The sequence below is a fragment of the Garra rufa genome, chromosome 9, assembly GCF_049309525.1.
Source record: "Garra rufa chromosome 9, GarRuf1.0, whole genome shotgun sequence".
Lineage (NCBI taxonomy): Eukaryota > Metazoa > Chordata > Actinopteri > Cypriniformes > Cyprinidae > Garra > Garra rufa.
The window spans coordinates 31981313-31998440 of record NC_133369.1 but is presented as its reverse complement, the minus strand read 5'-3'; the positions used below and the strand labels follow the sequence as shown (position 1 = coordinate 31998440).

Here is a 17128-nt window from a genome sequence, read left to right as displayed (position 1 = left end):
ACCAACCCATGATAGTAGATTGACATGAGCGTTTTACCTTAGACCCGCCCTCACCGAGCTGAAACAGTCCGACTCCGATCGCCATTGTGTCACTCAGGTGCAGAGGAAGACTCTAATTGAGTGATTAAGGTGTTCTGTCGTTGGATTTAATAATGAACATAGCAGTAGTTATTTACTACCGACATCTGAGCCGCTGAAGACACAGAGGTTTAACGTTACTTTCGTTTTTAAAAGGAAAGCGCCGATCCCGATCTACATATGCGTCTAAAGGGCCCATGCGATAAAATTAGCTGATATTTTGCAGAGCTGATTTTGACAAGGTAAAAGGGTGTTTTTTTACACTACTATTGAGAATTTTTAACCAAAGTATATTACAGACTTTTCATTAAGACCCTAAAGAATCATATGAACTTGTGGAAAATGGGCATCCGATGACCCCTTTAATACACAAGCTTCACAATTTGAGTTGAATTACTGAAATAAATTAACTTTTCTACGACATTTTAATTTATATATTTATATTTTAATATTATAATTTACCTGTATCTATCATGCAAATATGCTAATTAAAATATTACATGGCCAAAACATGTATCAGGCACCAGTATTCCTGGTCTAGGAGGAATACAAAGGAGTAATGGTCATTTTAAGGACCTGACGGCCGCCATTTTGAAAATGGGGCCTTTCTTGGAGTCAAACTTTGGTAAACTTTTAGTATGTTTTTAAGTACATCTGATACTACTGTAAACCACTGAGAAACCTTTTGTTAGAATTTTTTTGGGGTCAAGCCATATTTGCAGCTGACTAAAATGGTTATATAGGCTAATTATGCATTCTTTACAACTTGTTTACCACATTCTTCATTCTTTCAAGCAGACATATTTATTTATATAAATATATTTAGATTAATCTTTATTAGGGCTACTAAAGTGACTCAGTAAAGAGCAGTGAGTGATTTCTGTTTTTCTTTTATTGCTTGATTAACATCCTTAGCACAGACAATAACATCTAAATTAGGCTGCTGTCCCTTTAAAACAGAATGCGCGAATGCAATGTAATGTAATGACTTTTTTTCAATATTGCTTGATACAAACACAATACTTTTTTTCTCAGAATTGTGGCATATTAACTCGTAATTGTGAGTTATAAAGTCAAATTTTTCAAATTGCAAGATAAAATGTTTTTGAAAAAAGCCACTGTATAAAAATAAAAAGTTAATTGTGACTTTTTATCTCACAATTCTGACTTTACTTCCAATTGCGAGTTTACATTTAGCATTTCTGACATTTTTTCTCAGAATTGGGTGATACAAACTCATTCATATGTACGTTCTAACCTCCTAACCAGGCAGCAGATTCGCTCTGAATGAATCTCTTCCCAAATCGTCCCTCCCTAACATTTTCGTCTTGTTTTTATTCGTTGACAAAAATGTCAATAGATTTTCGTCATAGTTTTTGTCATTTAAAACGAGTTACGTCTCGTTTTCGTCAGTGAAAAAATTAGTCAACGAAAATTATTAGTCAACGAAATTAACACTGGGTCAGATGTCCAGATATCAAATATGTATCCGATTAAATGTGTGTACACATGTGCAACTACTTCCAATGTGTATCAGATGTGAGTAAAAAATCTGATTTTTTTTTTGTGCCAGTGTGATTTGTGATGTATCTGACTATTTGAGAACTTGTTGCTGACTTCAAAGTCTTGACATTCATATTGTGTCTGCTATTTTTTAGTCTTTAATTTTATTTTGTGTTTATTATTTTTTATTTTTAGAGAGTTGATCAAATAAAAAAGAGATGCCACTCTTAGAAAACACAAGAATGAAAAAACATAAAATATATTTATATATATCTCGCTCAAACTATTCCAATGCAACCCACATGGGACAAACACTGTAGAACAGTCAAAACAAAATTATTATTTTGATGTATAACACTACAGAAAATGAAATTTAATCAAATAAAACAGACAACTAAAATAAACACAGATCAATATTACATAAAAGTGAAAAGAAACAATTAGGGTTAAATACAGCACAACCAGTAAAACAGATTTTTTTACCACAGCACTTTAGTTGAAGAGTAAATGTGAACTGTATCCAGAGCACTGCCATTACCCTGTGAGACTTTGGCCTTTCTCATAATCACAGATGAGATTATCATAATAACAGTGTTGTAGTAATTCCCAGCTGCCGGAGTGCGAGCTAAAGTGAGGCTGCGGTTTGCGAGATTTACAGGAGAGGAGACCCTTGCGCTGAAACCCTCCACTATAATAACAACATTCCCCCTGAGCGCAAGTAAGTGAAGCCTAATCTAAATATTATCGCATGCTACACAGGAGGAGGAGGGTCAGTGCTTTGGGATCAGGCACAGAACCCTGATCGCTCTTTATTTTGCATTTAAGTGCGGGGCTAATCTGTTCCTGCTTGCTAAAACCACTTCATCTAGATTCGATTAAACTTGATCTGCATTACGGTTTTGATTTGACAGGTGACATGTTACAGCTAACACACTTTTCTCATTTTAGAGAGTTTCAGTTGAGCGTGGTGGTATGCTTTCTCACATATAGAAACACTGTAGACACACACACATACCTGGTAGGCTGGGAGACGAGGGCGTCCTTGTGCAACCGGTAGCAGGGGTAGCTGTTGAAAGTCCCAGGCTCCATTGAGACACCTTGCACACTGCTGTAGTGCTTCTCCACCAAACCAAACATCTCCATCATACGGAAGCCTGCAAAAGGACAACAGATAAATGTTAAGTATGATAATCTAAAGAATAGTACAGTTTAAAGGTTTAAGGTCAGTAAGATTGTTTTTTTAAATCACTGAATAAAAAAAAGTAATTGCAATTTTTTTTACAATACTAACTTTTTTTTCTTGCAATTGTGAATTTAAATCTCACAATTCGGACTTTTTTCTCAGAATTGTGACATATTAACTCGCAACTGTGAGTTATGAAGTCAGCAATTCTAAGAAATAAAGTTGCAATTTTGAAAAATAGTCGCAATTCTGAGTTTTTTATTTTTTGAAAAAAGTCACTGAAAAGATGATTTTTCTCAGAATTGAGTGATACTAACTCGCAATTCTGACTTTTTTCTTAGAATTGTGACATTAACTTATAATTGTGAGTTATAAAGTCAGAAATGCAAGATATAAAAAAGTCAGTATTACGTGATTCTCAATTCTAAGAAATAAAGTTGCAATTTTTAAAAATAAAGTTGATATTCTGAGATCTGAGATGTAGAAAAAAAAGTCACTGAAAAGATATAAAAGGTAATTGCGACTTTTTTTTACATCTCGTATTTTTGACTTTTTCTCAGAATTGCGTGATACAAGCTTGCAATTCTGCCTTTTTTTCCCAAAAATTGTGACATGTTAATTTTTACAAGTTATAAAGTCAGAATTGCAAGATATAAACTCGAGTTTATATCAAGTCAGTATTGCGTGACTTGCAATTCTGAGAAATAAAGTCGCAATTCAGATTTTTTTAAATGTTTTTGAAAAAGTCACTGAATAAAAAAAGGTTAATTGTGACTTTTTATCTCACATTTCTGACTTTTCTTGCAATTGCGAGTTTACATCTCACATTTCTGACTTTTTTTCTCAGAATTGAGTGATACAAACTCGCAATTCTGACTTTTTTTCTTAGAATTGTGACATTAACTTGCAATTGTGAGTTATAAAGTCAGAAATGCCAGACATCAGTAATTCGCAATTCTAAGAAATAAAGTTTTTTCATCTCGCATTTCTGACTTTATTTCTCACAATTGTTGATTATTACAATTACAGAATTACAGTTATAAAGAAAAGCAGCACATAAACTCACAATCGTGAGAAATAAAGTTAGAATTGTGAGATGTAAACTTGCAACTGCAAGAAAAAAGTCAAAATTGTGAAATAAAAAGTCACAATTTAAATTTTTAAATTTTTATTCAGTAGCAGAAACAGGCTTCCATATTTTTTTATTTGATCAAAAATACAGTTAAAAAAACTTTAATATCATAAAATATTATTAAAATGTAAGATATCAGTTCCTGCTTTGGCGAAGCTGAAATTTTTCTGTCATATGATCCTTCAGAAATCATTCTAATATGCTGATTTAGTGTTCCAAATAGTTGGAAAACAGCAGTTAAATATTTTTGTGTGAACCATGAAACATTTTCTGAGGATTCTTTGATGAATAGAAAGTTTAAAAGAAAAATTTATTTGAAAAATATGTTAACAATGTAAGTCTTTCTTGTCACTTTGGAACAATTCAATTAATTCTTGCTAAATAAAATAAATAAAAATCACAAAAAAAAAAAATCTTAATAATAATAAAAATAAATAAATATCTTACTGACCCCAAACTTTTAGAGAGTAGTGTATGTACATGAATTTTGATAAATTAATAAATACATTTTTTTTAAAAGTCTTTCTATATTAAAAGACTTCCCTATGGCAGATAAAAATGTCAGATTGTACATTATATTATAAATATCACAAACATATTAAATATAAATATATTAATATATCATACAAAATAAAAATAAAAATTGTCACATTTATTGCATTTTTTTAAAGCCTTTATGTGACCCTAGACCACAAAACTAGTCATAAGGGTCAAATAAAAAATAATGAATAAATAAGCTTTAATAAGAATAAATAATCTGAGGGTGCATTTTTCTCACCTTTAAAGTAGCCAAAATGAAGTTCTTAGCAATGCATATTACTAATCAAAAATTAGGTTTTGATATTTTTAAGAAATATCTTCATGGAACATGATCTTTACTTAATATCCTAATGATTTTTGGCATAAAAGAAAAATCAATAATTTTGACCCATACAATGTATTTTTGGCTATTGCTACAAATAAACCTGTGCTACTTAAGACTGTTTTGGTCCATGGTCACATATTTTCCCTGAAAAGTGTAAACAGCAGCTATGGCAAAAACTTGATTGAAACAGTAACTGTGGCTCAAACAACAGTATGTCCATTTAGTGGAAGACAGGCCATGTGTTCTTTTTTTCTTTCTTCCACATCTAGATTATGGTGTGAATAACACAACCTACTGCTCCTAATCAAGTAAAGGGTTTGTTAAATACTGACAGTGGATGAATAGATCTAATTCTTCAAATAAATCGTCTGATCCTATCCTCCCACCCAGCACAGTGATGTAGAGGTTAGTGTGAACCAGGGACATTTATTGTTGTCTTACCAGCTAAAGTGTTCCCGCTCATTAACATCGAGGGGCAAGCTGTAAAAGAAAAAAGAACAAAGTGAAAAACTTATCAATTCCCTAAGAACAAAGTGATTTTTGGAAATTATATGCCGCATAATGATGCATTCAAATAGAGACCATTTTAACAGCAATAGACTTCAAACTTGTATTTTAGATTCGACATAAACTCAGGTCACAAGGGATGATTTTAGAGAACAGAGGTGCAAAGAGATTAAAGTAATTACCCTGCAAAAACTTTATTCATCCCTTAATAAAATCATTGCTTTATCAAGTTATTGCTTACCTATTTTCCTCTGAGTCAAATGTTAACTTGCAAACACGCCAAGGACACTGGTCAATCGTATTGTTTAGAGGTGATTATTTAAAAATATGTTTCCAATCAGAGTTTTTTCAGAAAGTTGTATAATAATGAATGCTATCCACAGCACTGTGACATACTTAGATGCTGAAATACTGTACTGTAGCTACCTTATGTCATTATTTTAAATACCATTTGTTACTGCTACTCCATCAACCGCAGATTTTTTATTTTGACAGTATAATTAATCTTAAAGTCGCAATGAAATGAAGCAGCAACAGATCTTTTCTTCCATACTGTGACATTCTTTCAAGTGTAACATATTATTGACAAAGTAAAAAATGTGCTTGACTCGGTTTTATGTATTGATTGTGGATTTTGAGATGTGGGCGCTGCTCTCAAAACTGAGACAGATGAATGAAATGATTTAATGTTGTAGTCTAGTCTGCCCAGCAACAAGCCACAAATACTTTGATTCAATACCTTCAGTTTATGATTTGCTTGGTCTTAAACTGTGTTTATAGACTTGACATTATTATATATACAGTTGAGGTCAAAAGTTTACATCCACTGAGGACATCTGAGCATTAAAGAGCCAGGGACTGAAAACTTTTTGAATTTAAAGATCAGGAAAATGTAACTTATTTTGTCTTCTGGGAAACATGTAAGCATCTTCTGTAGCTTCTGAATGGCAGAAATATAATAAAAAATAAGAAAAACGTACACATCTCCATTCTGTTCAAAAGTTTTCACCCCCTGGCTCTTAATACATGCTTTTACCTTCCAGAGCATCAGTGAGCGTTTAAACCTTCTGTAATAGTTGCATATGAGTCCCTCAGTTGTCAGTGTTGTGTGAAAAGATGGATCTCAAAATCATACAGTCATTGTTGGAAAGGGTTCAAATACACAAAAATGCAGGAAAACCAAACTAATTTGTGGGACCTGAAGGATTTTTTTGAAGGACAGTGGGCAGTTTAACTGTTCAGGACAAACAAGGGACTCATGAACAACTATCACTAAACAAAAAAACACAGCTGTGGATCATTCAGGTTACTCACCCTCAAGCCATCTTAGGTGTGTATGTCTTTCTTCTTTCAGACGAATATAATCTGAGTTCTAATAAAAAATGCCCTGTCTCTTCCAAGCTTTATAATGGCAGCGAATGGGTGTTGGGAGTTCGAAGTTCAATAAAATGCATCCATCCATCCATACAGCTCCGAGGGGTTAATAAAGGCCTCCTGAAGCAAATCAATGTGGTTTTGTATGACAAATATCCACTTAAAACTTTATAAACCTAATCACTTTCGCTAACTGTGATATGCGTGTTCAAGAGAGAGGATTTGTCAAGAGGAGACTGGTTTTCCTGTGCTGTAAACCAAACTTGGTTCTTGTGAGACTAACAAATTCTCACTGGAGCTAATGTTACGTCTACATCCTACATCATTTGCTTCAACGCCACTCTCATAAACACGTGTACGACAGTTACTGAAAGCTAGAGATTATGGTTTATTAAGTTATAAATATGGATATTTTTCTTACGCAAACACATTGATTCATTTCAGAAGGTTTTTATTCACCCCTTGGAGCTGTGTGTAGCACTTTTTATAATGGATGGATGCACTTCTTCCATCCACTGGACTACAAAATCTCAACAGCCATTCACTGCCATTATAAAGCTTGGAAGAGCCAGGACATTTTTTATATAACTCCAATTGCATTCGTCTGAAAGTAGAAAGTCATAAACACCTAGGATAGCTTGAGGGTGAGTAAATCATGGGGTAATTTTCATTTTTGGGTGAACTATCCCTTTAATATTTTATTGTGTAGCATGTCTAAGCATATTGCTTAAAAGCAAGCTGTATAGCACATGTCACAGCAAACTGCAAGAGGAAGTTTCTGTGGATTCTCAAAGGGACGTACTGGCAGTCGCAGCCTCACAAACAAAAGTTATGAGCTGTTCCTCAATTTTCTTGAAGGCGTCCAGATCGTCCACAAAGAACACATGTCTCTCGCTAGGTTTGCTGGCAATGTTCACCAGCTCCCCATAGTCAGCATCAGCGAAGCCAATGGCAAAGATGATGTAGCCTAGGGTGAAACAAGAAAGCATTACTTTTATTGCAGCATTTAAAGTTCTATTTTTAACAACCAAACCACTAGACAGACGCCGTTTTTCTAAAGCTGTTGCTTATGCTCATTTTTATATTTATACGACGCTCACCCTCCATCTGCATCTCCTTAGAGATCTTGTTGACGTCATCCTGAGATCGCCCGTCCGTGAGCACCACCAGCACTTTAGGAATGCCCCTCCTTACGCCCGCGTCCTCAGTGAAGATGGCCTCCTTCACATGCTTAATGGCTCGACCTGAATCAAGAGTCATAAACAGAGATGTTACTGCCTCATGCCAGGAGCAGGATTTACACCCTTTCACGGACTCTGGGATGCCAAAAAGTGATAGATTTTACAGGAACTTGCATCCTGACAGAGTGATTTGCGTTTGCCAGAGAAGACATATTTTGTTGAAACTTCACGCCAGTACCTGCAGAGAGCTGGAAAGATGATCAATGGGGTGAAAGAACAAAACCTTTGACAATAAATAACTATTGGAAAGTGTGAATTCAAAAGCTATTTCCTTAAAATGTCGTTAAAATGAATCTGCCGTGACGAGTGGTTTCTAATACTTCAGGGAACGTCGCTCAAACTGTCACAGACTTTTTTTTTTTAAATATCCAAACTATGGAAACCCGTTTCCACCACTGAATAAAAAATGAAAAAAGGTTATTGTGACTGTTTTTTTCACAGTTCTGACTTTTTTCTCAGAATTGCATGATATAAACTCACAGTTATGAGAAAAACTTTATGAGAAAAAATTCTGTATTTTTTCCTGCAAATGCTAATTTATATCTCAGAATTGTGAGAAATAAAGTCAGAATTGCTAGATAAAAACTCTCAATTCTGACTTTTTTCTCAGAATTTTTAAATATAAACTGACAATGAGTTATACAGTCAGAAAAAAGTGCAAGTTTTTATCTCACATTTCTGACTTTATTTCTCGCAATTGTGAGTTTATATCACACAATCAGAAAAAACAATTGCTACTCATGAAATGAAGCTGCATGACGAGTTTCTGATACTTCAGTGAACATCACTCAAACTTTTGAAAAAGTCAAAAAAAAAAAAAATCAACAACAATTGTGAGAAATAAAATCAGAATTGCGAGATAAAAACCCACAATTCGGACTTTTTTCTTGCAATTGCGAAATTATATCTCACAGTTCAGACTTTTTTTCTGAGAATTGCATGATATAAACTCACAATTGCTAGAAATAAAGTCTGAATTGTGAGTTTTTCTCTGTGAATTCTGAGTTTATATCTGCAATTGTTTTTTTCTCATAACTGCGAAATTTTATCTGGCAATTGTGAGTTTATATCAGAATTGTGTGATATAAACTCACAATTGTGAGAAATAAAGTCAGAAATGTGAGATAAAAACTTGCAATTCTAAATTTTTTCTCACAATTGTAAATGTATATCTCACAATTCTGATATAAACTCACAACTGTGTGATATAAACTCACAATTGCAAGAAATAAAGTCAGAATTGGAGGATAAAAAAATTGCAATTCTGACATTTTTTTGCAAATGTGAGTTTGTATCTCGCAATTCTCGCTCTTTTTTTCCACAAATGTAATTGTGTATCTTGCAATTCCGACTTTTTTCCTTTTTTTGCAATTGTGAGTCAAATTTTGAGTGGGAAAAAATTGCAATTGTGTGTTATAAAGTCAGAATTGTGTGATAAACTCGCAATTCTGAGAAAAATGTTTTGCAATCCAGACTTTATTTCTCAGAATTGTGACTTCATTTCTCAGAATTGCGAGTTTTTTTTAAATCTCACAATTACGAATTCTGAGAAAAAAGCTTTTAAAGCCTTTAAATTATACAACCTATAAAACCTGACAAACAAAATTTATGAATAGAGTGTGAGAGGGAGTGGTTACTACATTGGACTTGCTTAGCACAAATGAGTGAAAGAAAAACAAAAACAGTATCAATAAAAACCATAAAAAGTTTTCAAAGTGGTTATTTAATTAATTAAAAAGGCTTAAAACCATGATTATTATTTATTATTATTAAACAATATTATTAATAGTTTATTATTGTTATTAATTAACTATTTTTATTAATTATATATTATATAATATATTATATATAAATATATTTATTTATTATAAATACAGTTATATATTTTTACATTCAAAAACATTTTAAATATCGTCTTGGTTACGTATGTAACCCTCGTTCCCTGAAGGAGGGAACGGAGACGTCACGTCGGAGACCGACGAATTGGGATATCGCTTTAGAGATACCAATCCTCTTCGTGTGTAAACTAAACGAGCCAATGCACATTGGCATGCATGATTGCATCCAGCTGTCGCTGATCACAGCGTGAGCATAAATACACAGCAGGTGCAATGCATAGACAGGATTTCGCTGAGGAGCCGAGCTTGGGTCCGGCCGCACAGCGGTGGTACAGCAGCTGAGGCGACGGGACGTGACGTCTCCGTTCCCTCCTTCAGGGAACGAGGGTTACATACGTAACCAAGACGTTCCCTCTCAGTCGGTCTCTACGACGTCACGTCGGAGACCGACGAATTGGGATCCCTAGCAAAGCGCCGCAGCTGCTGCCCCCCTCCAGTGTCCTGAGCAAGCCACCTGGCCTCCAATTTTTGCTAAGGCCAAGGGCGGATCAGAAAAGACCAGTCACTGTATAACATAGCACTACCTACTTAGTGAAGCTGGAGCACTGGGAACGTGCGGAGCTCCCACCCATCCCGCAGGAGGTTCGGAGCAATACGCATATGGCTCAATTAGGACATATGGAAGAATGGAGGTGATTGAACCCTCGTGAAGATGGTAGAAGGTTACCGGGGAAACACGGTCTCTGTGGGTACCGTGGAAGACATATGGGATTCACTTAAGTCTCTCATGTATCCTAAGCCTTCTATCGGTTCTAAAGATTCATCGAGAGAGGCCTGGCGCCTAGACGCTCCGCTACGTCTGGAGCCGAGGAAGGAGGACTCGACAGGGTCTTCATGGACACTCTGGAGAAGATAGCAAGCCGACCTGAGCCAGTGCCTCTCAGTGCTTCTACCCGTTTGAGGTGAGAACACAGGAGGAGACTGGCTCTACACGAAGGCTATAAAACCTAGCGAACGTGTTAGGGGTCGCCCAACCCGCAGCTCTACAAATGTCAGATAGCGAGGCGCCACGAGCCAGCGCCCAGGAGGATGCAATACTCCTAGTAGAGTGAGCTCGCAACCTGAGCGGGCAGGGCACGCCCTGAGCTTGATAAGCCAAGGCGATGGCATCCACTATCCAGTGTGCCATCCTCTGCTTGGAGACGGCCTTCCCCTTCTGCCGTCCTCCGTGACAAATAAAGAGCTGATCTGAGGTCCTGAAGCTTTGCGTCCGGTCGACGTAGCATCTTAATGCTCGGACGGGACAAAGCAAAGCTAGGGCTGGGTCTGCCTCCTCCGGGGGCAGCGCTTGCAGGCTCACCACTTGGTCCCTGAAGGGAGTAGTGGGAACCTTGGGCACGTAGCCAGGCCGGGGCCTCAGGGTTACCTGGGAATCTGCCGGCCCGAACTGAAGGCACGAATCGTCGACCGAAAACGCCTGCAGGTCCCCTACCCTCTTGATGGAGGCCAATGCCAGCAGGAGCAGAGTCTTCATAGAGAGATACTTCAGCTCGACTGACTGTAAAGGCTCAAAGGGGACCCGCTGTAGTGCTGTGAGCACCAGAGACAGGTCCCAAGAGGGTACGGAGGGGGGCCTAGGAGGATTTAACCTCCTGGCTCCCCTGAGAAACCTGACGACCAGGTCGTGCCTACCTATTGACCTTCCTTCAACGGGGTCATGGTTTGCAGAAATAGCGGCCACATAGACCTTAAGGGTGGAGGGTGACAGCCTACGCTCCAACCCTTGCTGCAAAAAGGTAAGCACGACTCCGACCGAGCATCTTCGGGGATCCTCATTTCTTGAGAAAGCCCATTCGACGAACAGGTTCCACTTCAAGGCGTAAGCATGTCTCGTGGATGCAGCTCTCGCCGAAGTGATGGTGTCTACCACTCCTTGGGGTAGATCACTCAGAACCTCCGCGTCCCGTCCAGGGACCAGACATGTAGTTTCCAGAGGTCTGGACGCGGGTGCCACAAGGTGCCCCGTCTCTGAGTCAGTAAATCCTTCCTCAGAGGAATCCGCCAGGGAGGGGCTGTCGCGAGGAGCATCAGTTCTGGGAACCAGGTCCGAGTAGGCCAGTAAGGCGCCACTAACAGGACCTGCTCCTCGTCCTCCCTGACCTTGCACAGTGTCTGTGCGAGAAGGCTCACTGGGGGAAACGCATACTTGCGAAGGCCCCGTGGCCAGCTGCATGCCAGGGAGTCCGTGCCGAGTGTACCCTCGGTCAGGGAGTAAAAGAGCTGGCAGTGGGACGTCTCTGGAGAAGCAAACAGGTCTACCTGAGCTTTCCCGAAACGTCTCCAGATCAGCTGGACCGACTGGGGATGGAGTCTCCACTCTCCGGGAAGCGCAGCTCGTGAGAGCTCGTCGGCTGCACGGTTGAGCAAACCCGGAATGTGAATGGCACGAAGCGACCTCAGATGCTTCTGACTCCAGAGGAGGAGAGAACGGGCGAGCTGCGACATGCGACGGGAGCGTAGACCACCTTGTCGGTTGATGTACGCAACGGTCGCAGTGTTGTCCGTACGGACCAGCACGTGTTTGCCTCGAAGGCGCCCTTTGAGACGGTTCAAGGCAAGGCGTACTGCCAGCAGCTCTAGGCAGTTGATATGCCAGTGTAGCTGGGGGCTCGTCCAAACCCCCGACACTGCCTGCCCGTTGTACGTGGCTCCCCAACCGGTGGTGGAGGCATCCGTGTGTACCACAGCGTGCCTGGAGACCTGTTCTAAGGGAACTCCTGCCCGAAGAAAAGCTAGGTCTGACCACGGGGTGAAGGTTAGGCGACAGGCCGAGGTTACTTTGACCCGGAGAGTGCCGCGCTGCCACGCTCTCCTCGGGACTCGGCCATGAAGCCAGTGCTGAAGTGGCCTCATATGGAGCAGGCCAAGCGGTAAGACTGCCGTAGCTGCTGCCATATGCCCCAGGAGCCTCTGAAACTGTTTCAGTGGGACCACTTCTCTGCTCTTGAACGTATTCAAGCAGTTCAGCACCGACTGAGCCCGCTCTTGCGTGAGGCGAGCTGTTTGGCTGACCGAGTCCAGTTCCACACCAAGAAAAGAGATCCTCTGCACGGGGGAGAGTTTGCTCTTTTCCCAGTTGACCCGAAGGCCCAAGCGGGCGAGGTGTGCCAACACCAGGTCCCTGTGTTCGCATAACTGCTCTCGAGAGTGTGCTAGTATCAGCCAGTCGTCGAGGTAGTTGAGGATACGAACGCCCTGTTCCTTGAGGGGAACAAGGGCCGCCTCCGCGACTTTCGTGAAGACACGGGGGGAGAGGGACAGCCCGAAGGGCAGGACCTTGTACTGATATGCTCTGCCTTCGAACGCGAACCGCAGAAATGGTCTGTGGCGCGGAAGGATCGAAACATGAAAGTACGCGTCCTTCAGGTCGATCGCTGCGAACCAATCCTGGGGACGAACACATCTGAGGATGTGTTTTTGTGTGAGCATTCTGAAAGGTAGCTTGTGAAGAGCTCGATTCAAGATGCGCAGGTCCAGGATCGGTCGTAAACCGCCGCTTTTCTTGGGTACTATGAAGTAGGGGCTGTAAAACCCTGTCTTCATATCGGCTAGAGGGACCGGCTCTATTGCTTTCTTCGCCAGCAAGGTAGCAATCTCTGCCCGTAGGACAGGGGCATCTGCTACTTTCACTGTAGTGAAGTGGATGCCCCTGAACCGAGGCGGACGCCGGGCGAACTGAATCGCGTAGCCGAGCCTGATGGTCCGGAGGAGCCAGCAAGACGGACTGGGAAGCCCTCTCCAGGCCCCCAGCCAACGTACAAGAGGGACCAGCGGGACCACTGACGTACCTGCGGGGGGGCAGCGAGGTGGAACGCAGGGACCCCGCTCGGGCGTCTCTATGCCGGTCCGAAGCGGGGTCAGGGTGTCTGTGTGTGGTGTGTGCAAGACATTTACCTGCGTTCTGGCAGCTGGTGCGTGAGTAGTCCGTCTTAGCGCACTCTCCAACCGCCCAGCGCCATTTGCTGGCGGGAGGGGAGAGGGGGTGAAGCCCGGGGCTAACCCGTGCAACACCCGCTGTCCCCTCTGGGGACCCAGAGATAGTAGAAACTGCTCTTTTATTGAAAATTTGGGTGTCACCGACCGTGAGGCCGATGACGGGTTTCTTAAAAGAAACTTTTTTAAAGGAAACAAAAGATTCTCCGCCCGGCCCTCCTCCGGGGGAGGGAGTGGTGCGATCACCATCTCCCGAAGAGCAGCTTCCTCCATCTCTGGGTCGCCCGTCTCAGGGACGCTTGTTCTTGCGTTTCCCACTGGTCTTGGTGGGAGCCTGGACGGGCGGGGCGGCCGCCCTGGGACCGGCTCCACGGCGCCGCCGTGAAGGCTGCTGCGCAGGCTGCTGTGGAGCGGGGGCGGAGGCAGGGGGCCGCCCTCGGCGACGAGCAGACCGAGGTGCCGCCGGCGGCTGGGTGGAGGCAGCAGCGGGAGCACGCCGGGGCAGGATATGACTGATGGCCTCAGTCTGCTTCTGGGCGGCCGAAAACTGCTGGGCGAAGTTTTCGACCGCGTCGCCGAAGAGGCCGGTCTGGGACACGGGGGCATTCAGGAACCTGACCTTGTCTGCTTCCCTCATGTCGGCCAGACACAGCCAGAGATGGCGTTCCTGGACCACCATCGTGGACATCGCACGACCCAGAGACCGCGCCGTAACCTTCGTCGCTCGTAGCGCGAGGTCCGTAGCGATACGGAGTTCACGTAGAACTTCCGGGTCGTGACCACCCTCGTACAGGTCCTTCAGTGCCTGGGCCTGATGGACCTGTAACAACGCCATAGCGTGTAGGGCGGAGCCAGCAGCGCCACAAGCCGTGTAGGCACTGCCGATCAGAGCCGACGAGTGCCTACAGGCCCGGGAGGGGAGCAACGGGTTGCCCCGCCAAGTGGAAGCGGCGCCGGGACACAATTGCATCGCCACCGCACGCTCCACCGGCGGGACAGCCGCGTACCCCCGCGCTGGTCCGCCATCAAGGGTGGTGAGGGAGGACGTGCCACTGGAGCGGTTTCTGGCAGTAAAAGGTGCCGTCCACGTCCCAGTAAGCTCATCATGCACCTCCGGGAAGAAGGGCACTGGGGTGGGACGCTGAGAACCAGCGCGGGCCACCCCAAGATACCAGTCATCCAGCCGAGAGGGGTCGGGACGTGATGGAGGGTTCCATTCAAGCCCTACCCTCTCGGCGGCCCGGGAAAGCATAGCCATCATCTCGGGGTCGGTATCCGGCACCGCTGACCGCCCAGTGGACGGCAGCGATCCGGAATCGTCCTCCCCCGAGAAGTCTGGCTCACCCCCCGATGCAGCGATTGACATCCGGTCGTCAGGGGGAGCCCCAAAAGTAATGAGCGGTGCCTCACGAGGAGGACCCGAACACTCTTCTGGGAGCTCCAGATGGAACGGGCTGTCGGTGGAAGGAGGAACCCCCAGCGGATCACCCGCCGGGAAATTCCCCACCGTCACCGTCAGACCAGTCAGCCCTCTGCCAGAGGTAGAGTCCCCCCGGCGTTTGCCGGGGGGAACGGTAGATCTGGGCAGAGGAACTGGCACCCCGCCCCTTTGCAGGAAGCGGAGTCTGGTCCGCAGCTCCGTGATGGACATGCCGCCGCAATGACAGCATGACTCATCCACAAACGCCGCCTGAGCGTGCTCAATACCCAGACACGTCAGACAGCGATCGTGACCATCACCTGGCGCCAGGTAACGACCGCATCCAGAAACGCACGGGTGAAACGGCATTGTGTTTCAAATGCCTCGTCTTTAAAAAGACGTTCACCCGTGATACTCTTTTAGAAACTGCTCTAATGCTGAAGCACACAGGGGAGATGGCCGCTGCGACACAGAAGGCAGGTAGTGCAATCCTTGACTGCGCGCTTTTTCCACCCACAGGAGACCACCACCGCTGACGCGCCGTACCGCCAACACCGCAGTAAGAGTTCTAGTAGAATGGCTCGTTGCGTCTCTCTCAAAGAAGATCGGCTCCGATGCGAAATGCTGTCTATGCATTGCACCTGCTGTGTATTTATGCTCACGCTGTGATCAGCGACAGCTGGATGCAATCATGCATGCCAATGTGCATTGGCTCGTTTAGTTTACACACGAAGAGGATTGGTATCTCTAAAGCGATATCCCAATTCGTCGGTCTCCGACGTGACGTCGTAGAGACCGACTGAGAGGGAACTGTAATAATTATAAAAAATACTGATTATACACTTTCAATAGGGTTGACTGGCACATCTGAACAACTTCTGTTATTAATTAACACGTTTATTTTATTTTGTGTGTGCTTTACATAAGCACTTAAACTTTCATTTGCACCTAGTTGGGTTAGCGAAAATTGTGCGAGCCAACGCTGGTCTCACCTACTAGTTTTGAGCTTACAAAGTGCCAAGTGTTTAGCACAGAGCAAAACAAAGTCAGACCCCTGATGAAACGAACTTTCAAAGCACTTTTTCCTTGACGCGTCCCAGCTGTCACTCCCAGCAGACCTGAACTGAGGGATCTAACAAGCAGCACTGCCCCATTTCAATATTTTACCATTATCATCAACTTGGCACTGCGGCTTCAAAACATCAGCCGGGGTGCTCATTTCTAATTTGCATCTCTAATCTCTCCGAAACGTCTCAGGTTCCCCTGGATCAGCGAGTATTAGACACAATCCCCTCACAAAAGCTGCACTCTGAATAAAATATGGACGGGTGTCTGATGCTGCACTTTGGCGATATATTGCGACGAATTGAACAAGGGGACCCTGTGGCTATGCCTGACTGACTTCTGGAGCTGCCTGTTTCTCTTTCGGGCTTTTCTTCAGCTCCTGTCAGAGGGAGACAAATGACGGACTAAGGAAGCAGACGGCAGCGCCGTGTGAAGTGTGAGTTATTTTGTTCTGAAAGAGCAGGTGAGAACAAAAGAATTTAGACTGCAGATTGGAGTTGTGGCCAAGTGTGGCCTCCAGTTGTCGGGGCAAAAGCACCGCTGGTTGACTGACAGATGAACAAGACATCATGACTGCAGCATCAGTCAAAAGTGTGCATGGACTGTTCATTTGTGTTTGTGAGCTTGGCCTAATATTTTTCACTCTTAACTGACTTGTTTGAGAGGAGACTAGTGAGTACATATCAACTAGAACCCTCACAGCACTTACTCACCCTCATGTTGTTCCAAAAACATTACATTTTTTTGTGAGGAAAAAACTGAACAAAAATAAAATAAAATAACAAAAAGACAATAATTTGTTTATTTAATTTGAGTAGAAATTATAGCCACATGACATATGAATTATATATAGTCTATGACTTTTTCCAAACACATGACTTTCTTTCCTCTGAGGAAAAAAAAAACTGATAAATGTAACAAAAATAAAA

General features: G+C 42.8%; 1 protein-coding gene across 1 annotated transcript in view; it reads right to left on the bottom strand.

Annotated features, from left to right (window-relative positions):
- Positions 1 to 17128, bottom strand: part of col14a1a (collagen, type XIV, alpha 1a) — a 207893-nt gene that overhangs the window by 62482 nt on the left and 128283 nt on the right. The window contains exons 33-36 of the mRNA XM_073847829.1: positions 7743 to 7886; positions 7445 to 7609; positions 5203 to 5241; positions 2597 to 2735 (exon numbers count right to left, since the gene is read on the bottom strand). Of these exons, the coding sequence (XP_073703930.1) occupies positions 2597 to 2735; positions 5203 to 5241; positions 7445 to 7609; positions 7743 to 7886 (487 nt within the window). The remainder of the gene's footprint in view (positions 1 to 2596; positions 2736 to 5202; positions 5242 to 7444; positions 7610 to 7742; positions 7887 to 17128) is intronic.